General features: G+C 42.5%; 1 protein-coding gene across 1 annotated transcript in view; it reads right to left on the bottom strand.

Moving 5' to 3' along the window:
* The window catches only part of BARD1 (BRCA1 associated RING domain 1), a 454311-nt gene that overhangs the window by 189692 nt on the left and 238709 nt on the right, over positions 1–25910 (bottom strand). The window contains exons 5-6 of the mRNA XM_069225636.1: positions 12115–12195; positions 7521–7693 (exon numbers count right to left, since the gene is read on the bottom strand). Of these exons, the coding sequence (XP_069081737.1) occupies positions 7521–7693; positions 12115–12195 (254 nt within the window). The remainder of the gene's footprint in view (positions 1–7520; positions 7694–12114; positions 12196–25910) is intronic.

Raw genomic sequence — 25910 nt, 5'->3', positions numbered from 1 at the left:
AAGTTTGTCTCTGCACCATTTGCCTAGTCATCTGGAAACCACCCAACGTTCCAGTCTTCCAGGTCCTTTCCGGTGACTCCGGAGTACCCGCCGGTGTCTCCCTCCATAAGCTACGATTCCACCTCTTCTCTGAATTCTAGCTACGACCAGCCTGCTACCACTGAACTCCTATAAAGTATTTTACAGGTTAAGTACTTGACCCATGGTTAGTGTGTACTAATCTTTAGTAGCCACTTCGAGGCCTGCCTTTTATCACCTTGTTTCTGTCTCTGGACTCTTGGTTTTCTTAACTGTGTTGCTCATGGATTACAGACTGTCACCTGAGCCAACCTTGAACTGAGTGTATTACCATGTTTTTAGTATACCTTTGGTTTGTTTACGACTGCAACCTTGAAGTGAGTGTTACAGTGTTTTCGAGTATATCTTGGGATTGCCCTTAACTCCAACCTGCATAACAAAAGTAACCTTGTTTCTGGATTGCCTTGGGAGTGTCTCAACTCCAATCCATGTTCCCTTCAAAACCTTGGAAATATCAGTGATTCCAACCTTGTGACGTGAAATAATCTTGTTTCATACATTGTCATGTTTTCAAGTGTAAGTCCACGTACAGAATTTAATCCTGGGAGTGTTGATTACTCCAATGTTGTAGCAAGAACAATTCTATTGCATGTGTATTTGTATAATCGAGTTCTAACCAATGTATAGTGCACAACCTTGGAAGAGTCAGTATCCCAACCTTGTGTCCCGTCTGGTCTTGTTTCAAATTCATGAAATTCTTAATGTAAGTAATTTTCAAAAGTAACCTGGTCTCAAGCATACCTTGAGAGTGTTTAACTTCCAACCCAGTTGCCAAGAGAAGCCTAGTTTTTGATGTTCTTGTGAATGTCTTGTTTCCTAAATACGTACAAAGTGCTGGTTTTGGAATGCCATTAACTCCAAACAAGGTTCTTAGTTTTCCGTGCAGTCACTTAACTCTACCTAGTACTTCCAGTACTTCATCGAGAGTTCAAGAAGATTCCACTAGAGTATCTCAGGCATCTGCTCCCATGTTATTATAATTTAATGAACCTGTAAGTGTAAAATACCAAAAGTATTGTATTGTAAAACTGTGTAGAGAATCTATTCACTGATGTTCATTGCCTTTTCTTGACGTTTCTAGGGCACTGCATTTTCACAATAACCAGAAGTGCTGACTCGCAAATGTCCATCTTTCATTAAATCAGAAGGTCAAGAAGTGATGACCCTATTAGGCAGTGTAGCACCGTCACAGAACAGAAACTCTACTGCAAGTTTTCTTGTTTGTTATTTTGTCCCTTTCCCCTTCTAGAAGTCTGTGGGTGCCACAGCATTGTCTTTCCATTTTACAGCAGTCAATCAGATTACTTCAGATCCACGGATTCAAACCAGCTGATTGAAGCAAAAGCTTCCTTGCCGTATACATTTTTTCCTTAATTTACAGATTCAAGGATAGCTGGGGATCCTCAGCAGTCAATATATCTTTAAATTTTTCACCTGGTTGACCTACATATAAACACTAATTTCTCAAAACTGAGTGACCAGATTTACATGAAATAAGAAAAAACATAATTCTCAAATAAAGCTCTACCTTTGTGCCAAATTTGGCATAATTCCGTTCAGCCATTTTGTCGGTAACTAGGAGCAAAGACTCCTCTGGGAATTAAAATGAGAAATGCCACTTTTGACCCCACACCCCCACTCCATTTTCTTGACAGTCCTCCACTCAACTTACCACATGATCTTCTTTTAGAAAGTTTTGTGTAGTATTCAAACAACAAAGCTATTGAGAAAATAAAAAATACCTTTCCTATCAAAACAGTTTCTTACCAATAACTAGACTGACGCTACTGCTGCAAGTGTAATACATTTGAAATATTATATTAAGCTTTTATCCAGTACAGCAACTCAACCACCAGTAGCTTTCGAAGCCAGTCCAATCAGGACATTTACAAAAACATGCCAGGGATGAAAATACTGGCACAGTTGGTATGGTTATTCCTTGCTTTACTGGTAACTTGTTTCAACAGCCAAGCCTTACTTAAACTAAAAATGTGCACTTACACCACTGAAACAAACATGCAAGCAAGCATACACTGTGATAAAAGACTCTGGATAGTCTGTCTTCCATATCAATGATATGCATTAGTGTTGTTCTCAAAACAACACAAGGGATGTGCAACTCTTTAATTGGGTTTTATCCCATGGCAAATGATAGTTTTTTTTAATTTACTATTTCTGGTCTGTCACTAGGGTATACCTGTGCATGTTTTGGCATACATACTGTGAGGAACGCTATAACGAGGAAAATGAAATAGGTTTATAATACTTGACAGACCAAGAATAAAATTGGGTTTTTAGCTACCATTAAAGAACAATTTACTTACCTTTGGTAACGCCTTATCTGATAGAAACTACATCTAGCCACTAATTCCTTACGTTAGAATTTCCCTAGGCGTCAGACTGGATCCAGAATATTTTTTGTGAGCTGTACCCCGGCGCGCTGGTAGGTGGCGTCATAAAGCTCTGCGTATGTCAGCAGTGCATCTATATAGGCACCACATGGGTGTGCTGATGTCAGTTCCTTTTCTGACTTTCCACGCCAGAAGTGTGGAGCCATAAAGAACACTGCCCACTTATGTGGAAAACTAAGGCCCTGAAAGGGAGCAGCCCTGTCCCTAGAAATCGGTTCACAGAGCAGGAAAGCTGGGTTGGAACAGTAAAATCTGTGGCTAGATCCAGTCTCTACCAGATAAGACGTTACTGTAAGTAAGTAACTTGTTTATCTGATAGAAACTTCCAGCCACAGATTCCTTACCTTAGAATAGCTATCAATGCAATACTATCCCTGAAGGTGGGTCTGTGGACCAGTTTCAAACAAGGAAGTCCTGCACGACCGAACGGGTGAAGTGTCCATCCCTGTGGACCTGACTGTCCAGGCAGTAGTGCTTAGTAAATGTGTGCAAAGAAGCCCAGTTGGTGCCTGTCAGATATCCAGGACCAGAACTCTGCATTCTAACGTTGTGGTAGCAGCTTTAGCTCTGGTGGACTGAGCCTGCAAACCTTCAGGATGTTGCATTTTGGCCAGTGCATAGATCTAAAAAAACGGCTGCCAGTTTTATAGTATTTATTTTTTTGACATTTCTGTCTGTATTTACCCATATTTATTTATTTTTTGCTCATTTGTTCTGTATTTATCCATTTTTATTTTGTGTCTACTGTATAAATTAAGCTGCAATATGTATTTTTCTACATTTGACTGATAAATGTATAATCACATTTGAATGTCCAAAGTTTCAGCAGTCTGAAAACAGCTGCATTGTTGAATAGCATACATGACTGAATATCTGCACTTAATTAGCTTAATTAGGAAATCTATTCTCCTTTCCATCTCCCCTACGCTCAGTCTGTACAGCTACAGACCTGGCACTCATGACTGACAGTAGAAAAAAATCATCCAAAGAAGGCCTATTGTCTGTATTTGTCTGTATTTATACATAAATATTGGCAGGAGGGTAAATAGTTTTCTATCTGTATTTATATGTTAAAATGGAAAACAGAGCCCTAATCTTAATGCAGAGTAAGACTCAATTGTAGATGGTCCTCTTCTGCACAGTCCGTTCTTTCTTCGCTCCAACATACCACACGAAGAGTACGTCATCCACCCAAAACTCTTTTCTTCAATCAAGGTAGAACTATAACGCTCTTTTTGTGTCCAGATGGTGGAGTTGCTCCTCTTCTTTAGTGGGCTAGTAGGCAAGATGATGGATTGATCTATGTGAAATGGAGTGACCACTTTCGGAAGAAAGGAGGCCCTAGTGCGAAGTACCAGTTTTTCAAGGTGAATAGAAAGGTAAGGAAGCTTAGATGATAAGGCCTGAAGCTCACTCACTCTTCGGGCAGATGTGATGGCCACGAGGAAGGCTGTTTTAATTGTAAGACGTCTGAGGGGACAATTATGGAGCGGCTCGAAGGGAGCACAAATTAAGAATGTTAACACAAGATTAAGGTCCTACCGAGGCATGGTAAATGGTGAAGAAGGAAAGAGGTGAAAAATACCTTTTTAGAAACCTATTTCCAATAAGGGACTAAAAGAGGGATGGCTGGTCAGGCAACTGCAGAAAGGGAGAAATAGCAGAAAGGATCCCTTGAGAGTGTCTAGAGCACAGCCTGATTTTCCATGTGCACTGTGCAACTGATTAAGATGAGGAAGGGGTGGGAAAGGGGCGTCCCCTACTTCTTGTGAATTGCAGTGCCTTATCTCAATGGACTGTAAACTGTGTAGGAGTTTGCAAACAGAACCCTCCCTCATTATAATTAAAAGGCCACGAATTCTATGGTATGGTTATCTTGCGCTGTGATGTAGTACATACTCTGCAGAGCAAAATGAAGGCTTGGTCACACAGCAGCGTGTATACTAAACCAGTAAGTGGTGTACAATCCGACCTTTAGACATTGGCTATTATTATTAGTAAGAAATTTAAAGCCAGATGTACGACCTTTTGTTTTGCGACTCACAATTTGCGATCTGTTTGGGAATGCAAATTGTGAGTCGCAAAACAAAATGTAATACTGTTTGCGATTGATAATGGAGTCACAAGTTACATACCTCATCAATATTCATAATATAGGTAGCAATTTGCGACCCCATTGGGAATAGCTGCACTCACAGGGATGGTGGCATGCTGGGGTCAGCAGACCTCCATGTCTGCGACTGCTTTTTAAATGAAGCAATTTTTTTTTTTTTTTTTTTTTTATAAATGCAGCCCATTTTCCTTACAGGAAAACGGGATGCATTTCAAACAAAAGTGAAAAGTTTTCTTTTCATTTTTTTTCAGAGCAAGCAGCGGTCCATGGGACCACTACCTGCGTTGAAAAAAATATTTTCGCTTCCATTCACAAAGGAGAAGCAGTCCCTTGGGGGTTGCTTCCTGTTTGTGAATGGGTCAACACCAATTTAAAATTGGTGTTAACTGCGACTCTTTTGCGACCGCATTCACAGTCACAAAACAATCATACATACCACTGTGATACACAGTTACGAAGGGACACCCTTGGGATGCCCTTTTCTAATTGCGACTTGCAAACCCTTTTTGCGATTCGGTAAATAGATTACAGAATTGCAAAATTGGGTTTGTACATTCGGAAATGCTTTTTTTCTTGTTATAAACACCACGATTCTGCGAATCGGGCCACTTGCCGCAAGAAAAAAGCTTTGTACATCTGGCCCTTAGCAACTAAGGGCCTTTTACAACTGGCACAGCAACTTGTGATACTAAAAATATGATTTACCTTTTAAAATGCCCATGAGGTCTTTCCATATGTTGGAAATACTGAACGTAAAATAAAGATTAGGATAATTGAACACATAAGTAACGTTCGGACAAAAAATGAAAAATCCACAGTGGCCGTGCATTTCAACACCCATGATCACAGCATTAGCCAGCTGGGATTCACCATCCTGGAGACAGTGCGGCCAAGAGAGGGGGGTGGCAATAGATAATTGTTGCTGCAGAGGGAGGGGAAATCAATTGGATCAAAAGATTGGATACCCTCAATCCCAGAGACTCAATGGTTGTTTGGAATGTACCCATCTGCTTCTTATAATAGTGGACGTGTATTTACATGAGCGACGTCACTTTGGTAAAGATCCCAGTTGCAGCAGTCCTACACTTTATCTTCTTACATATATAAATACAGCCTCATGCATGATCTTAAAAACGTTTTCTTCTTGTAAGAACTATGGTATATATACACTGTATCTATGCATTTATGTCCACTGTAGAACGTCATGATATTGTGTCCGTAATTGTTTCAGGCCACGCTTACTTAACTTGAAGATTTCACATGGAGTTAGCATTAGTTTTTTTTTACCAGCCATTCTTTTACGAACTATTATTATGTTCACCTTCTCTACACAATGTAAATACGCCGTTAACTGCAACGAACGTGTCCCCTTTGGTTCATTCCCCCACACGTGCGATTACTGGGGCATTATCATGGCGAGTTCTTGGCAAATGTTGCATTTACGTACCACCTCGCACAGATTACCACGACAACATGGCGGGATTTAAAAATGATATTTGGAGATACGATGTCCATTTTTTCTTTCGCTACTCCGTGGCATTTAAATATAGGTATAAGGGCGATGGAGGTAAACGGATGGATAGCTGAGAGCACGACCGGTGAACACGGGGGCGAGCTTTTTTTTCCGGCAGTAACCTTATGCCCCCACTTTAATTTGGCGTGAATAGTTGGGTTTCAGTTCCTGGCATGCGCTCACCCGACGTCTTTTTGAATCAGCACACACTATCCGCATGAGTAATCGGGTTTACGTTATGCCCATTGCATCGCCTTCGTCATTCTGTCCACCTAGGGCAGCACAGCTCACTGGTGAGGCTTGCAACGCGTGTAGCGTACATGCACTTAATCAGATCAATCATGCTTTTGCACGAAACGTTTGTTACGAACACTTACCGTTTTGAATTGTCCAAGCACCCGTTTTTAATGCGCAAAGCCTTGAGACACACGTGTTTGGTCTATGCATGATGACTGGTCGGTTTGTGCACAAAACGACCAAATGTTGACTTTAGTTGCAATGGGTTGAACACTCTACATAGTTAACGAAGACACTAGTGAGGTGACCAACACAGCTTTATTTTCAGCGCATATGGACTCCATGCTTGTTTACTATTCATGTTTGCTTAATAGGATATCTCATTCCCTATCAAATAGCATCTGACCGAAATGGGATTATTAAATATGTACATACACACATGATAACGATCTTCCCAAGTAAATCTCATATGGATACATCTGAAGATGATTGATATTTTCTATTAGAGCAGCAATGATAGACAACAACTGATTTAATCTAAATAATTTGTGAATCAACAAGTGGGAATTGTGTTATAAACCTCAGATGGAGGCTTCCAATAGTGCAGAGAGGGGTAACTACTCCCACGCTGGAGTCAGTGCTGTTTTGTAAATTTTAGTAGCGCCCATGATCAGAGGACAATAACCTTATGTACACAAGGAACTTTCAAATAAGTTCAAACACGCTTTTTATTCTGGATAAAGGGAGTGCATTGTCTACCCCACCAATGTATCCTTTACAACTGGCCCAGAAATCCACATTCGGGTGAAAACTATTGTTTCACTTGAACTGAAATACCCTTTCACCTTCTGCCAGGAAGAAATCTAGCACAGTATGCAAAGGGATCAGCTGCTTCGAAAAGGGGCAAAACGCGCAAATCAAGTGCACAAAGTCCAATTTGACAAATCAGTTGTGCTCAGTCTGCCAACCTCAGAAAAAAAGACAGTATGAGGGGCACGCCGGATTCGAGCCTGTAGCCTTCATGTCCTTCAGAATTCTGCAGCAGATGTAAATATCTACCCAGTCAAGTGGCTACTGTGATTGACCAACAAAAAATAAATAAACAGAAGTAAACGATTTAGTTAATGCCATCCTCAAGACTTGAAGAATGATGATTGGATTTACTCACACAGCTTCCCGCGAGGCTCCATGAGCCAGAAGTAGCTTCACTATGGCAGTGTGCCCGTTTTTGACTGCGTCATGTAAGGGGGAGTCATTCTGGTAACCCGTTGTGTTCACCAATGCCCGGTGCTGCAGCAACAGCTCCACGACTGCCACATGTCCATGATTGCAGGCCTCGTGCTAGTGGGTGAAAGGCGGCATGACAAACACAAGGGTAAAAAAAAAATATAGGAATATTATCAGGCAGCAGCATTACAACTAAGAACATTTCACTAACTAAATTTCCTTAGGAGCAGATTGCTTCTATTTTTAGGAGGGTGATCACAGTAAAACGTCAACACATATTGGTCATCCAGGAAGATTTAAAACAAGCGTTGTCAAAGCCAATAGGTCTCGCCTATGCCAGTGTGTTTTAGCCATGTTGTAAAACAGTGTGGCTACTGTTCAGAATGGCTAAAAGATAGTGGCATGTGGTGGGGTAGACCTGAGTGGGTTAGACTGGGGTAGAGTGGAATAAGGTAGATTGGGGGTAAAGTGCAATGGGGTCGGTTGGCACAGAGTGGAGTGAGGTTAGAATGGAGTGGGGTCGATTGGGGTACATTGGAGTGGGGAGCTGGGTAGATTAGCATTGTATCATTGTAGATTGCAGTGGTGCAGATAGGGTTGAGTCCCTTTGAGACTTTTAAGGTGCAGTACAAAGTGCACTCTTCACTCTTCGCTATGAACAGGGTTGGAACCTAAACTGTTTGGCAGGGTAGACATGGCTGGGGATGCCCATTCAGCAATGGACAAAGACATGGTACCCAGGCAGAGCAGACGCATAGAAGAGATAGCTAAAGACAGGAACAAGGGAAGTTGACTTGCTTCTTTCTTTGAAGAGGAAGAGGAGATCATGGCAGAAATGGGAGACGATTGAATAGAAGCACCGGAGGATTTACAGGCAGGCCAGTCCCCTTCCTCCAATGACAGATTCTTGGTAGGGTCAAGTTATTTCTCGATAGAGGCTCGACAGAGGCGTAACCACAAACTTAAGTGTCAGTACAGGGGATCAATGACCGAATAAGTTTAACTTATGTTACAGACGAGGCATATTCTGTCTTCCCAGAGCTTAGTAGATCAAGAAGTACTGCGTGCACTTGAGGATCGCAAGTCAACCATTAAGTAATTCAACTGCCTGGTAGACACGGGCCAAAGTGTCTGTGAGGATAGCTAAGAAGTTTGGCACGTTATGGTCGAGTGATTTCACAGAATGTGAACCAGTGTCCTCACCAACTGAAAGTCTCTCTTTCTGAAGGATTCCGGTGCCAGGAAACTGAAGAAACATCAGATTCTGGTGATGCTAATGTGGAGCTCTCAAACTTGGTTTTCAGTTGTTATGGCACGTTCTGAGAATTCTTAAATCTTCGTTCCTAGTTTTATGGGAAGGCTTTGCTAAGGCCTGAAATTGTATCTTGGTTATGCAGGGGTAAACACTGTCCAGGTTGTATAATTTTTGTTCTATTTAGCCAATGAGAATAAGGCCTGTCAACATGCCACACCCCGTGGACATAGTTTCCATTAAGGCGCTCCCTGTAATCTATAAACTGAGAGGATTTAGGTAGGCCATGTCACCCAAATGTACATTTTCCCAGGAACAAGGTCTTGTACGCTTCAGAGTTTGCCAGACAGGGATAAAATGTCCAGGAATGACTTGTCAGCCAATGACACTATGAGGGACTCACATGTACAAGAGTTTGATTCAGAAGCAAGGATGTTTACCCTGGACAGGGTAACTTTTACTATCTCCAAAAGAACTAAGTCAAACATTTAACATGCTTACATGCCAGCAATTCTGATCATGCTAAACTAAGTGTAGTTAATGAACCTGTGAGAATAGCAGGTTACAAGGAACAATGAACTCAAGGAGTTTATTAGCTTCTGTAAGCAGGCCTGGATATTTTTTTCGAAATCTAAAGGCCGTTCTGCCGGGGGAGCTATGGCTACCAATGTTGTTTTGCTTGGAAGCAGATTAGAAGTTATTATGAAAGCACTGGAGGAGTTGTCCAAAGGTCTACTTTTATACGGTTTCTTTTTTTTTTTAAAGTTGGGAATTTGGGTCTTTAGTTATGAGTAAGCTATGAAATAGCTCAATCCTCTCTTTTGGCCAGGACGTAAAATATGTTAGCTAACATGAAAGAAAGTCAAAAGTTATTTTAAGGAGTGAGGAGAGATTTATCTCGCAATAACTGATTTTAATTTTTGAACATACTCTAGAGGTTGTTACTATTGTGATAGCTAGGCAAACTAACAACACTCTGAGGTTTGTTTCATAAGCTAGTTTTCCTGTCACCACTCACTATGTGTTGTACACTGTCTGAAAGAGTAGGGGGATGCACATGAAAGGCGAGCATCACACACTCTGGCAAAATATGGATTTCTTTCAGGAAATTACTTTATATTGGAGCAACCACTTCTTTGCAATATAAATTGTGCAAATCTGTAGCCTTCCCTTTGAAGGTGCTTACAAACATCTGTTTTTTCACCACACTAAGCTCCATGTTATCAGAGGAAAGTGGCAATGACAGATTATTAGTACCACCTATCCTGAAAATTTGTGATAAATCCTACCCTAGATAACCTTGGTCTAGGCAGAATGCCGATCTGCTAGCGTAGTGCACGGACTTCCATGCCGGAGTCAGTCACTCTACTGCTGCTGACCAGCCTCCTCATTTATGCATGGAAAAGTGTCACTGGCTAACCCAATGCCAGCTTAGCAATTCACAGCACAAAAGCGGGCATTCAAGAGCCAACTGATATGTACTTTTAGAGTGTCCGCATTGTGGTCACCATTATTCCTGGTGTTGGACAGTATCAAAAAACTTGTGCACATAATTACTATCACAGTACAGAACTAGTTATCACTTTGCTGCCAGAGGTCTCTCCTTTCCCAACAACAAAGGCATTGGACAGTCACTTCACAATTTCCAAAGAGGACGAAAGGCTTACACTCAGTCACCTGATGCTGCATGAAAGGGATGGGGATGCCGCTGCTGCATTGTTGGTCACCATGACGCTCTAAGAGGGTCAAAGTGTGCTCAGTGTGTCCCCAGGTACTTGAGACCCAGGGTCACAAGGCCAGTGCAGACAGGAAATGACTGATTAGCCAGACACACTATCTTGATCCCCATTCAGTGATCTTCTTTGTGACAGACTGTGTGTATATGTCAGATGAAACTTGCCAAGTCTGTAACCACAAATGGCATACAACAAATATGTTGCACATATCACAGCTTCTGGAACTGATCAGAAAGCTGATCAGCCTGTGTGCAGAATACGTTGTAGCACGTGAGGGTAAGACAATAATTGCAGTTGCAGTCTGTGCATATGGACAGAGGAATGACACTACCCCCACCTTTTGGCCAACAAGAATAGTGTCTATAAGGCTGAACAAAGGTCAGCCTGACACTTCTTGTTTAGGTCAGGAGCTAGACATGCGCTAAATGCACAGGAGCCTGGCTGCCTGAGCTGAACTATGCCAGGATGAGGATTTCACAGCCTGGTGGGTGTGATCTCTTCAGCCTGTCAAAAGTAACTCAAGGCCCTTCCCCTCGTGATGAGGGAGAGCGTCACTAATTTCCTCAGATCAAGGAGCTTCAGTTTTAAGCTCGAAAGTGCCCAGAGCAACCTCATCACAAAGTGGGGTGGGCCAGCAGTCTCATGGACCTCATCCTACTTTGTGACTAGTGAGGACTGCTGCCTCTTCTCATTGGCTAATCTAAGGTCAGCCAATGAGAAAAGATAGCAGTCCCAACCCTCTTGGGGCCTCCTAAGCTTCCCTTTCCAGGAGCTGCAGAGCAATTAACTTTTTATGTTTCTGAATGTTTGATACATGCATGTATGAATTTGTAGTGAGTGAATGCTGTGAATGGGTGTGTATGTGCACGTCTGTGAATGCATGGGTGTGAGTATATATATGTGTGGGGCCCGCCCTCCCCTCTCCCTGCAAGCCGCCACTGAATAGTTGTCACACTGTTGTGGGACTGTTTGGAATTTTTGATTAATTAAGCTATTGTTTCACCATTACTTAAGGATATTTTCAGAAAAAGATAAAATAAAACCCCCAGAATGGTCCAATTGCTTTAAAACAAGCATATGGATTAACTGTGAATTACTGAAATGACAGAACATAGACCTCTGGATCATGTGTATTTGTCTGCTCCATGTCTTTAAACTCATGCTTCAGTGGTATCAGATTTCAAAAATGATTTTTCCATATTGAATTGTGTCTGACACAACAAAACCAGCTTTCCATCAGTTTTTTAAACTGGTTTACCAAACCGGTTAAACTGGTTTGACAAACATGTAGCTATAATGACTGTGCTTTCTAGATAAAGATTCAGTCTCCAAGGCAGGTGATAAGAGAGTATGCAAAGGCCCCCTGCAACTGAAAATTATCTGGTTAAATATTTGATTTTTATGGTATTTTTCTAGCCAAAATGTGTTCTGCCCCTAACAGGATCAAAGAATCTCAGAAAAAAACAATGCATAGCAATAAAGGAGACAGGCCCTTGTGGAAATTTGGGCGTGCGAGTCTGAGAATGGTTAATAGTTATGATACTTACCAGAGGTGTCCATCCTGCATGGTCTTTAACATTGGGGTCACCACCATTTTTCAAGAGGTCTTCTACTGCCGAAAGGTCGCCCTGTGCAAAAGAAGATGACATCGGAGGTCACACAATAATTCACAAAGTCGCCTTAAATCAATATAAGCAGCAATATTTATATCTGCCAGTTCTTTCACCTGCTTCTTCACCTTAGAACAGTACATAGTCTCTATATTTAAACACAGCTCTATCCATCTGTAGCACTTATGGGGACACAAAAAAGGTGCTATTTGGGGGTCCTGTAAATAGTTTAGGCAGCATTCACAGTGACACTGGGAGGTTTACTCGTTAGGAAATACACTTCCTCAGGCTTATCCACTTTTTAATCTATTTGCACAACAGGTGTTTGTGTGCTGTTGGACAGGATGTTCCAATGCCACAAAGAGTTGAAACACCTTGGATGTCACCACTGGCATTTTTAGAGCTTGTGCTGAAAGAAGAACAGTGTCAAGAAGTCAGGTGAAAATTTGGGGACAAGAGATACTAATATGGAATTGACCTGAGAAGGGGTGGATAGAAGAAGCTACATGCTGATGCAGAGAACCGCGAAAGGAGCCTTTGTACAGGCAGTTTTGTTGTGGGTCCATTTTAGAGCCTTACTTGGGCACGTGTATTTTAGCCTAGGCCTGTGCTCTTTTACCTAGTCACATGCTTCATTTCATTTATTAATTTAAATTCATTTCAGGATAACTTGCTTTCAGCTGGGATGTTTTACTTTCCTAATCAACAAAAGTTTTATTGGTTCTTTGCATGACATTTTCACACTGTACCTCTGCCCAAAGCTGTACATGATAACTGTAGGAGTCTGGCCTGGCTTGTAGTGGGTACCAGAGGTACTTACACCTTGTGCCAGGTCCAGTTATTAGTGTAGAAGAGGTGTTTCTAGCAGCTTAGGCTGATAGAAGGTAGCTATGGCAAAGCAGCTTAGGCTGAAACAGGAGACATGTAAAGCTCCTACTATACCACTGGTGTCATATGCACAATATCATAAGAAAACACAATACACAGAAGTACTAAAAATAAAGGTACTTTATTTTTATGACAATATGCCAAAAGTATCTCAGTGAGTACCCTCAGTATGAGGATAGGGTATTTACACAAGATATATGTACACAAACCAAAATTATGCATGTAATAGCAAGAAAAGTAATGCAAGCAGTGTAAAGTTACAATAGATTGCAATAGGAGCACATAGGTATAGGGGCAACACAAACCATATACTCCAAAAGTGGAATGCGAACCACAAATGGACCCCAAACCTATGCGAGCTTGTAGAGGGTCGTTGGGACTGTAAGAAAACAGTGAGGGTTACAAAAATAGCCCACCCCAAGACCCTGAAAGGTAGGTGTAAAGTGCACCTACTACCCCCAGAAAGCACAGAAGTCGTGATAGGGGGATTCTGCAGGAAAAACAAACACCAGCAATGAAACAACAGTGGATTTCCGGACCTGAGTACCTGTAAGACAAGGGGACCAAGTCCAATAGTCGCGACAGTGTCGAGAGTGGGCAGGAGCCCAGGAAATGCCAGCTGAGGGTGCAAGGAAGCTGCCACCTGTTGGAAGAAGCTTGGAGTTCTGCAAGAAAGAAGAGGACTAGGAACTTCCCCTTTGGAGGATGGATGTCCCACGTCGCGGTGAAGCTTGCAGAGGTGTTCCCCAGCAGAAAGACCGCAAACAAGCCTTGCTTGCTGCAAGGGTCGCGGTAGAGGTTTTTGGGTGCTGCTGTGGCCCAGGAGGGACCAGGATGTCGCCACTTGGAGGAGGAGACAGAGGTGGCACCCAGCAGGTCAGAGAGCCCTCACAGAAGCAGGCAGCACCCGCAGAAGTACCTGAACAGGCACTTGGAAGAAGAGTGAACCAGAGTCCACTCAAAGTCACAAAAGGGAGTCCCACGACGCCGGAGGACAACTCAGATGGTTGTGCACTGCAGGTTAGAGTGCCGGGGACCCAAGCTTGGCTGTGCACGAAGGAAATCCTGGAAGAGTGCACAGGAGACGGAGCAGCTGCAAATCACGCGGTACCCAGCAATGCAGTCTAGTGTGGGGAGGCAAGGACTTACCTCCACCAAACTTGGACTGAAGAGTCACTGGACTGTGGGAGTCACTTGGACAGAGTTGCTGAGTACCAGGGACCACGCTCGTCGTGCTGAGAGGGGACCCAGAGGACCGGTGATGCAGTCTTTTGGTGCCTGCGGTTGCAGGGGGAAGATTCTGTCGACCCACAGGAGATTTCTTCAGAGCTCCTGGTGCAGAGAGGAGGCAGGCTACCCCCAGAGCATGCACCACCTGGAAACAGTTGAGAAAGCCGGCAGGATGAAGCGATACAAGGTTGCTAGTAGTCGTCTTTCTACTTTGTTGCGGTTTTGCAGCAGTCCTGAGCAGTCAGTGGTCGATCCTTTGGCAGAAGGTGAAGAGGGAGATGCAGAGGAACTCTGATGAGCTCTTGCATTCGTTATCTGTGAGATCCCCAAAGCAGAGACCCTAAATAGCCAGAAAAGGAGGTTTGGCTACCTAGGAAGGAGGATTGGCTACCAAGAGAGGTAAGAGCCTATCAGAAGGAGCCTCTGACGTCACCTGCTGGCACTGGCCACTCAGAGCAGTCCAGTGTGCCACAGACACCTCTGTTTCCAAGATGGCAGAGGTCTGGGAAACACTGGAGGAGCTCTGAGCACCTCCCCTGGGAGGTGCAGGTCAGGGGAGTGGTCACTCCCCTTTCCTTTGTCCAGTTTCGTGCCAGAGCAGGGCTGGGGGATCCCTGAACCGGTGTAGACTGGCTTATGCAGAGATGGGCACCATCTGTGCCCATCAAAGCATTCCTAGAGGCTGGGGGAGGCTACTCCTCCCCAGCCTTCACACCTATTTCCAAAGGGAGAGGGTGTTACACCCTCTCTCAGAGGAAATCCTATGTTCTGCCTTCCTGGGCCAAGGCTGCCTGGACCCGAGGAGGGCAGAAACCTGTCTGAGGGGTTGGCAGCCACAGCAGCTGCAGTGGAGACCCCGGAAAGGCAGTTTGGCAGTACCCGGGTTCTGTGCTAGAGACCCGGGGGATCATGGAATTGTCCCCCCAATGCCACGATGGCATTGGGGGGACAATTCCATGATCTTAGACATGTTACATGGCCATGTTCGGAGTTACCATTGTGACGCTGTACATAGGTAGTGACCTATGTACAGTGCACGCGTGTAATGGTGTCCCCGCACTCACAAAGTCCGGGGAATTTGCCCTGAACGATGTGGGGGCATCTTGGCTAGTGCCAGGGTCCCCACACACTAAGTAACTTTGCACCCAACCTTCACCAGGTGAAGGTTAGACATATAGGTGACTTATAAGTTACTTAAGTGCAGTGGTAAATGGCTGTGAAATAACGTGGATGTTATTTCACGCAGGCTGCAGTGGCAGGCCTGTGTAAGAATTGTCAGAACTCCCTATGGGTGGCAAAAGAAATGCTGCAGCCCATAGGGATCTCCTGGAACCCCAATACCCTGGGTACCTCAGTACCATATACTAGGGAATTTTATGGGTGTACCAGTATGCCAATGTGAATTGGTAAATTTAGTCACTAGCCTGTTAGTGACAAATTTGAAAAGCAGAGAGAGCATAACCACTGAGGTTCTGGTTAGCAGAGCCTCAGTGAGACAGTTAGGCATCAAACCGGGAACACATATAGGCCACACTGAGATTAAAAATGAGGAAGAATTTGAACATGATTGTCTTGAGGTAACTGAACTGTGCACCAAACCTCATCCAGATATTCAGGACACCCAATTAAAAGAAAATGACTGCATCGTGTTTGTTGATGGGTCCTGTCTAAGAGATCCTGCGGGAATGCTGAGAGCTGGTTACGCGGTATGTACTATAACCGGCATTGTTGAAGCTTCCTGGCTTGAAAGGGTGTTCTCCGCACAAGTGGCAGAATGAATTGCCCTTACTAAGGCATGCCACGCAGCTGTAAATTTGAAAGTCACTATCTATACCGACAGCAGATACGGATTTGGAATTGTGCATGATTTTGGCCAACTTTGGTCCCAGCGAGGTTTTATGACCTCATCTGGTTCACCTGTGAAAAATGGTGAATACATAAAAGATTTGTTAAATGCAATTCAGTTACCTCTTGAAATTGCCGTGGTGAAATGCAGTGCTCACATCAGATCACAAGACTTTATATCCATGAGAAACGGAGCAATGGGAACTACTGCCGCAGACTGAAAATGACACATGTTTGAATCTTGCATTGCAAGTAGTTGATACCTTAGATGAGTTAAAGACATTACAGAGTCGTGCAAGTAAATAAGAAAAACGTTCTTGGCAAAGAATGCATTGTACCCAGAGAGCTGATGATATATGGGTTTCAGAGGAAGGAAAATTAGTTCTACCAAATTGCCTTTTGTCACAATTTGCCCGATTGTACCATGGACAGGCTCACCTTGGGAGGGACGCAATGATCAGGTAATTTAAAATTGATTGGTTCAATCCAAAATTCAGACATGCGGCCGAAGTCATTTGTCACAGGTGCATCATCTGTCAGCAGATGAATGCGGGTAAAGGGACAGTGGTAACTTTGAGCCACATTGGGAGAGCTGGAGGTCCATTTAGCAAGATGCAAATGGATTTCATTGAGATGTTTGCGGAGGATTGAAATATGTGCTGGTGATTGTGTGTGTTTTCAGTCACTGGATTGAGGCATACCCTACACGAAGAAATGACAGTCTCACAGTTGCGAAATTACTACTCAGGGAACTAATACCAAGATCCGGGTTTCCGCTCACTATAGAATCGGATAGGGACAGACACTTCGACAATGAGGTGATCAAACTTCTGTGTGCCGCACTTAACATCGAACAGAAGCTGCATTGTAGCTATCGCCCTGAAGCATCAGGACTAGTAGAACAAATGAACGGTACCCTGAAATCGAGAATGGCAAAAATGTGTGCAGATACCAATATGAAGTGGCCAGATGCATTACCTCTAGTGCTGATGTCAATGAGAAACACCCCAGATAAGAAAACGGGATTGTCCCCCCATGAAATCCTCATGGGTAGAGCTATGAGGTTACCAGCAGTACCTGCAAATGCTCTAGTAAATATTACAGATGATATGGTGTTGGATTACTGCAAAAGTTTGGCTGATGTGATTCGCTCTTTCTCTCACCAGGTGGAAGCTAACACTTTGCCACCGATTGGGGATCCAGGCCACTCTCTGCAAGCTGGTGACTGGGTGGTGAGAAAGTCATGTCTGGAGCCACGCTGGAAAGGGCCCTATCAAGTGATCTGGACAACTACCACTGCTGTAAAGTGCGCGGGAATCCCAAACTGGATACATGCTAGCCACACCAAAAGGGTAACATGTCCAGATGAAGAAGAGCTCAGAGTTACCAGCACGCCTGTTTCAGAAGGAGAAGTCTCAGGTCTAGAAAACAGTCAAGAAAGAACTGAGACTGCTGGAGAACTCACTGAGAACAGCCTCGTCCCTCAAGCAGTCAATGAGTTCGAGAGAGGTGACAGAGAGCCTATCTCAGTAGAAACGACAAGAGGACAAAATCAAGAAGAAGTTCTCCCAGAAATAGACGGATACGGGCTAGAACTTGAACCTGGTACCGACCCAGAAGAAGAAGAGGAAGGAGAAATAGTATAGAGAGGTCAGAGTGAGCCGAAATCTCCCGAGCCAACTGCAGGTCCATCAAGCGAAAACACCATAGTACAAGAGGAGGGTGCTGTCCAAAGTCCTGAAAAGACGCATCAGATGTATAAGGGTGATGACAGACCAAACAAACCACTTTCTAAAATAGGAGGTGTGCCAAGAGACACAGTAATAGAGGAAAGTGATACATCTCGAGTAGAAGACTTAGCGAAGGAGAACAACAAGGTGAACGAAAGTTGAAAAGAAAAAGAATTGCAAACAGGAGATATACAGGTCCTGAATGGGCATATGCTACAACATCTGAATGGCAACAAGAATTCCTGGCATTCTGTTTTGATCGAGAAGTACCAGGCCAATACTACGGTACCTGAACGAACCTAAGAAAATCTTGGTTAAAATCTGAAACTGAAAATTGAAAGAAAAAAAAAAGAGAGACTTTATAAATGACCTAAAGTGACACTAGAACCGGATTTGACTATTGAGAAACCCGATTACGACAAGCTGATAACCTAATTTGACAAAAGGGATCCTGCTGCGAGTGAAAACGCTGTAAATACACGAGAGAAAAAAAGAAAAAGAGTTTGAATCATCCACTAGTTGATTATTATTCTGCTATCTGATTGTATACAGACATGGCTAATAATAGAAGTAGTAGCAAGAAAAGTAGTGTGTGGATGGTTGAGCCTTATAGTAGGTATGTGTGTGCAATAATGATAGTGGGTGTGATTGTGGGAATGCTGTGGTTAGAGAAAAATACTATTAATGCTACCTCAAAACCTGAAACTACCACACTAACACCATGGGAAAGATTTGAGCAGGATGCACGACACATGCATGAGGGAAGTAATACAAAAGGGGAACTTTCTACTAATGTCTTCTATCGCTTACTAAATGAGTATGTGGAAACTATGGATGCGAAAGATTGTTATGTGTGTACTAAAATTCCTTCGTCTGTACAGGAGGGAGTTACATACCATAGTCTCCCTCTCACTTACGGAATTAGCTGCAGCTTGCTACTAACAAGGTTCTACAATCAAGAGCATGTGCAATACTTTTATTCAAACTTAGATGTTGTGTTTTCTTTTGTGCCTGTGATTGAATTTTTAAATAAATTAGCTAAAGAACATGATATAAAAATAGTTAGAGGATTCCTTGAGCCAACGCTTACATTTGGGACAGCCTATGCACATCGCAATAATTTGACTTGCTTATTATCACCTGTTGAGAAAAGCCTTTTAAATCACACTGATGATAGACGCAAAGCATTGAAAGAAAGATTAGAAAAAGGGTTAGAGAAACGCACATACGCAAATGATTATGCTTACACCGCAATCAAGACACAAGGAAAATTAGCTATAGATGCATTACACGTAGGTAGGCTTTGTATATATAGGCCAAAATCGGAGCAAGACAACCTGTTTGTGGGAACGAGTGAGTGCAGGCATGTGTTTTTGTTTCAGAGTAAATGGACCTTTATGCTGAATGGACAGGATCCAGCGATCCCTGGGATCTATTACATCTGTGGGCTAAATGCATATTACCGTCTCCCTAAGGGATGGTATGGGACATGTTATTTGGGAATAGTATTCCCAAAGATTTACCAGATTGATGACTTAAAACAGATACCTAAGACGTCTGAATTACAACATCTGAGACAAAAACGAGAATCAGTGGCGGCTGTCATTGGTGACATATTTGGAGCCATAATCCCTTCAGTAGGGGTTATCTTAAATTCTATGAAGATACAGAAGTTGTCTACTATTGTGGATAACATGTTGACAAATTTTACAGGGGCTATACTCCTGATGGATACTGAACTTGCTGCAGAAAGAGCTATGACTCTTCAAAATCGGCTTGCTTTAGACATTCTTTTAGCAAAGAGTGGGGGGGTCTGCAAGATGCTCAACGAGCGTCATTGTTGTTTATTCATTCCAGATAACAGTAAAAAAATTAGAAGTATGCTTACTAACCTTACTAGAGATAGTAAAGATTTGAAGGATTTGAAAGAACTTGGTGTTTGGGAGAAATTTGGAAAGGGAATTGCCAGAGTTGGGAGTTGGTTTAACAACATTTGGAATGGGGTACTTGCAAAAATATTAATGGGGTTACTAATTATCTTGATTTGTCTTTTAGGATTATGGGGGGGGGCATGCAAAATTAATGACAAAATAAAGAGAAATTGGACTAAAAGAACCAGGAGAAATGAAGAAAGTGAAAGAGAGAAAATATTCAATGAAATTTGGGAAAGTTCACATAAAGGGCAAGATGTTGAAATGCGCATTAAGCGCAAGGTGAAAAATTGTAAAGTTTGTGTGATGACGAACGTTATCAGAGGAGGGACTGAGAGAGCGTAGTTTAAACGTATCAATTATTAGAAGTAATGCTTATATAACTGCCTAACAAATACCGCATAGAAAATGACAATGAATAGTAATTTGCTTAATGTGCATTCGAATTATGTCAATTAAACATAGAAATACCATTGTGTGTGTACGAACTAATGTTAGTGATGAAAAAATGATTGTTTGCAACATAATTAATCGAGCTTATATTGGCGTTTACAATATTGCATTAAACTCATAGGCCTTAAATTAGCGTGAGCTGCGGATTTTAGCTGCCTAGCTCTCATATTAAAGCATTTTTCTCTGTTTTTCAGTGTGCTGACTCACAAAGGGCCATGACCCTGCATTTGTTCTTTTCTTCGTTCCATGTAACTATAAAGATTTTGTTCCCATCCGTATGCTAGCTGCTTCTGTATGGATTATTATACTATTTGCAACAAAATAGACTAAAAGAAATATTCAAGGACATTTAACCGCGGACCGAAGAACTTGTGACCCGAGGAACATGCCAAAGATTCCGGATGTGCCACCTCTGAAGACGTCAATTATGAAGACCAATCAAAGTGTTGTAAATTATCGTGGGGTGACAATTGGGATTACCTAATGTATAATTTGATAGGTTAAAGATAGTGGGGTATAGCAAATATCCAATAGAAATTTGGGGCAAGGGGTTACGAAAAGGGATAAAAACTCATGTCACAGAAGGGACGTTAGAACTAGGTAGGGAATGCTATTGATTTTATCCAGAAACTGTGTCACTCTGTTTGGAGATTGGAGACTTAATACAAATTATCATTGCCCATTGACTGCCCTTACATTTCTCCTCCTTATGAGGGAAGTGTCCCCCGTCTCTTAGATGAAGCCAACCTAAAGGCGATCTGACTGATGTCCTGAAGACGAAGACTGATCCTGTGTGCTGACCTATTACTGGAGGGTAATTATGACAATGCGAATTACAATTTGTCTGTTTGCTTTTCTTTCTAGGTACCAACTGCTGTATTTTTTAATAGAGGCCATAGCTAGATGTTTTTCTAAATTGGTGTTCTAAATTATTTTGCATGAAGTCCAACATGCTGATGCTAATTAGTGGTTAGACTAGGAAATCACCTGACTGACACTTAAAGACAAAACGGACGTTGCGCTATGCTGAACTGAGATTGCATTATATTCTCTGTGTTCTAATCTATGTTTACGATATGTTATACTCTAATGTTCATGACTCTTGCATTAATGAAAGCTTATTATAATTGCCATACTGTGGTTATGTTCTTATGCTTTTTGGTTTTGAGATTGACACTACTACTAGTAGATTGTAACCAATAGGGAATAAAATTCATAAAATTCTATCAAAGGGTGTGGTTATTCATGGCTGAAAGGTCATGGTTGCGCCGACGGTTTGATCAATGTCTTTATCCAAAGTAAAGTAAATTGTGGTGATAAATATTGGTGATATTATTGACATACTACTTGACATATTGATCAGTTATCTCGTCCTACGGTGTCTCACCACTGGGTCAAAAGATTCATTGGCCTAAAACGAGTCCTAATGTGTATAAAATTGGCATAAAGGGACGCGTTAGCACTACCAATGAGTATGACCTCTTGAAAAAGACGATGTCGAAACGCGTCATGGTGTTATTTCCTGCATTGCCATTAAAACCACACTGGCTATTGAAGTCTCCGGGTGTGCAACGCTTTTTCCTTTGACTGCAAAATTACTGAGGGGTTTGTGTGGTCTTTTACCCCTACGTGAGCACCGGCAACAAGAGTGTGCGACTTTAAGACCTTGTTGTGTTAATTATATATATATATATATATATATATATATATATATATATATATATATATATATATATATATATATATATATATATATATATATATATATATATATCCCCTCCCATCCTAATTGGGTAGACTAACATATAGGCAATTCTCCATAGGGCCGTTAGAGAAGTTTGGCTATGGTGGTAATGGAGTAGCCGCTGTCGTAGCCAAACCTCCGGTCTTCCTGCATTTAAATTGGGCAGGCCAACCACTGTGTAAGGTGGGAGGGTTACAATAAAGTTCCCTCTGTGCCAACATCTAAATCGGCATAAATCGGCATCTGAGTAAGGTATTCTCACCATGAACTTGGAGGTAAATTTTAAGATTCATTTTATTTATGGACCTAATACAGACTACCGACAGCAACTGATATCGCCACAGTCAATTCTGAGGGGCCCGATATTCCCACATCTAAAATTACAAGGTTTGAGAAACACTTTCTTGGATTTTACATTTCATCATCCAGTAAACACACCAATGTCCAATCACATTTGCCACACGCGGTAAAGGGCCTGGTGTTCCATATTTACTTGCACTCCCATTTTAGATACTTTAACTTGTAATGTCTGGAATTAGGAATAGAGATGCCATCTGGAATGGGTATCTCCGACCCAGAATCTTCACTCTTATATTCTGGGCATTTCGGAATAAATGCCCAGAGCTCAAGGTTGAAAAGCAAATGCATATTAAAATAAGCCGACAAGAGTCTTTGAGCTTAGTATTTAAGTATTTCAGTTGCCGTTTAAAAGTTTAAATAAAATAAAGAATGCTTACACCAAAAGATAATGTAGATAGTTCTTTATGACTGCAACTTCCCTGAAGTTACCCATCTTTGCACAGAATGAACACAAACAGAAACAGGCTTTATTTCCGTAGCCAGGGGATGGATTATATTTGGTTTAAATAAATACGCAGTAAAATAGCTGAGCGTACCCCAAAAATACAGACACATACAAAGGCAGAAGAGGCTCAGCATGGATAAGCCTTAGACATGTTTCTGAGAGTGAACCCCAAGTCTGTTGCAGTTACTAAATAGCGTTTGACAATAGAAAGTGGCAAGTGCTCTGCAGCGATCCCCAACATCCACAGGTACAGCGCCTAGATGTAGTGAACCAAAGGGAGATAAGGCACTTGCGGAAAATTATTTTTTGCCGTTTGAGGACTGCATGCTTTTAGCGCTCAATTTTCACATATGAATTCAGGGATTTTGCCAACTGACAGTTGCCATGAAGAATCCCAATGCCGAAGAGATGCCATCTGGGCACTGTACTGTTGTGGCAGAAGGCATCGAATTACACTGTATAGCAAACGGGACTTTTGAGAAATGCCCCCTACAATCCAATGCACTGCTTTTTATGTGGGATGTAATAAAAAAGAGAACGGTGGGGGAGTGGCGTTTAGCAGGGTACAGAAACTCACCCCCAGGCCACAACTAATAAAATATGAATGGTCCTATTATTATCCATCCTCTTACACCGAGTTCAAGTGTGAGGTGTAATTACAGCAACACTGGCAGGGTAAAGGCCTGACACTAAGCCAGTATGTGATGGTTCTTAAACATCCTCTGACATATCACATGAACTTTAAGAGGAGGCATCCATTTTCAAAGCTACATTTGTGTCTGTATGTAGAATTTGCCATTTCAGCAATTCATTTCCATTTAGCAAAATCCCTTTCAGAGGCCCTGTCGTCTCCTAAATGCCAAGACGTCTCTGATTAAATGATGTATATTAAAACAAATGTACATTTACTAAAAGTTCACGATACCTCTGTCAATCAGAATTGAGGGTTTACGTATGAAGGAAGCCTGAACCCTCTTCGGCCGACTAGCTGTGGTCAGCGTGTCAAGCAATCACATTTCTCAGGCGAAAACGCAGACCCAAATGTCTGCGCACTGCAATTCTTTTTTCCCGAAAGAATTATTGGAAACCTATATTCTCTGGATTAATAAATATTTAAAGGCTTGAAAACACTTTCATGTTCGCCCATTATTTCGATATCGCTGCAATTCACGCTCAGCAAGCCAGTTTCTTCGCAGCCAGATTTTTTGACAGGCGCGGCTACTGCACGCAGCAAAACGCTCGACAATCTTCCACCCCCTGCAATTAGAATTCTCTTCATGTTGAAAGCGAAATTAACACTGAACAGCGAACTAGAGAACAACATTAAGCTACATAAAGGGCGGCATTAATCCAGTTTTATAAAGTCACTGATACACTTTGAAGACAATGAAAAACAGCATTATTTCTCCATTTCGCAGCCCAGAAATGCTTCTGCAATGTGGGGCAAACGATGCACATAGCAATGTGCTGCATAAAAGGGCATAGGAGAAAAATGAGACGAAGTGAAAATCATTGTAAGAACTTGCGAAAACCGAAAGAGAGCAGGAACTACGGTTAGCAAGTCTGTTTTTTAAGGTATGCAAATCTTTTTAAATCACCTCTTGCTAACTTCAGCACAAACGACCTTTAGTTTTAAGATAGGGTTGTGCAAAAGCGCACATTTCTTTTCACAAAACTTCGAAAAAAACTCACAAAAATCACGCGAAATTACCCAAATGGTGCAAGATGCGGTTCCAGGTCTTCCACGTCAAACCTTTATATGAGGGGATTTTTTTACATAGAAAAGACAAACAAACGACTTACTGATGGGGCTGGATCGAGCAAAAAATGCCTGAGAGAAAAAAAAAAAACAGTAGTACACCCATAACATCCAACATACACAAAACAAACCTCAGTCTGCCCATGATTTGAACAACTCAAAGACATGACCAACAAGCAGTGATTGAAATGGAAAAATAGAAGTGCAGGTACTCTGTATCAGAGTACCTGGTTGTTTCTGAGAAGTGCTGGTACTCTCCAATGAAAAGTATTACGTTTTTCTTAAGAAGTGCAGGTACTTTCCCAATCAAAATAAAGTGGCGGTACTCAGTACCGGACAGTACCGGCCCATTTAAAGCACTGCCAACAAGCACTGGCAATGCCAATGGGTCTGGCTTTAAAGGAATGTTGTATGTTAATGTGAATCATTACAAGCAAATGGCATGATATTTATGTGGAAGTAAAGAACTGTACAATGATATTGGTGTAAATTAAAAAGTAAGGCGAGATGAACTGTCAAACCAGGCCCAAAAATCCATGCATGTTAATAATTGCCCTCCTCCCAACTGTGCTGCTGCCAGAGAAAAACAATCAATCAATCAAAGAGACTTATAGAGCGCGCTACTCACCCGTGAGGGTCTCAAGGCGCTTGGGGGAGGGGGGGGAGGTGGCGGTCGATCACTGTTCGAAAAGCCACGTTTTAAGGCCCTTCCTGAAGAGTAGGCGGTCTTGGGTCTTGCGGAGGTGGGTGGGGAGGGAGTTCCAGGCTTTGGGGGCCAGATAAGAGAAAGATCTGCCTCCAGTGGTGGTGTGTTTGATGCGGGGGACTGTGGCTAGAGAGAGGTCGGCGGAGCGGAGGTGTGGAAGGTCACTCTTTCGTTAAGGTAGGATGGGCCGGTGTTGTGGAGGGATTTGTGTGCGTGGATGAGGATCTTGAAGGTGATGCTTTTGTCTATGGGGAGCCAGTGGAGGGATTTGAGGTGTGGTGAGATGTGTTCATGGCGGGGGAGGTCGAGGATGAGTCGTGCTGCTGCGTTCTGGATTCGCTGTAGTTTGCGCTTGAGTTTGAGTGTGGTGCCGGCGTAGAGTGCGTTGCCGTAGTCTAGCCTGCTGCTGATGAGTGCGTAGGTGACTGTCTTTCTGGTCTCTGTGGGGATCCATTTGAATGTTTTTTTCAGTGTGCGGAGTGTGTTAAAGCATGAGGAGGTTATGGCGTTGATTTGTTGGGTCATTGGGAGGGCGGGATCCAGGATGATGCTGAGGTTGCGTGCATGGTTGGCGGGGGTAGGCGCCGGGCCTAACGTTGTGGGCCACCTGGAGGAGTCCCAAGTGTTTTTGTGTGGGCCAAA

Source organism: Pleurodeles waltl, chromosome 3_1 (genome assembly GCF_031143425.1).
Source record: "Pleurodeles waltl isolate 20211129_DDA chromosome 3_1, aPleWal1.hap1.20221129, whole genome shotgun sequence".
In the NCBI taxonomy this organism is placed as follows: domain Eukaryota; kingdom Metazoa; phylum Chordata; class Amphibia; order Caudata; family Salamandridae; genus Pleurodeles; species Pleurodeles waltl.
This window is presented reverse-complemented; position numbering and strand designations above follow the sequence as displayed.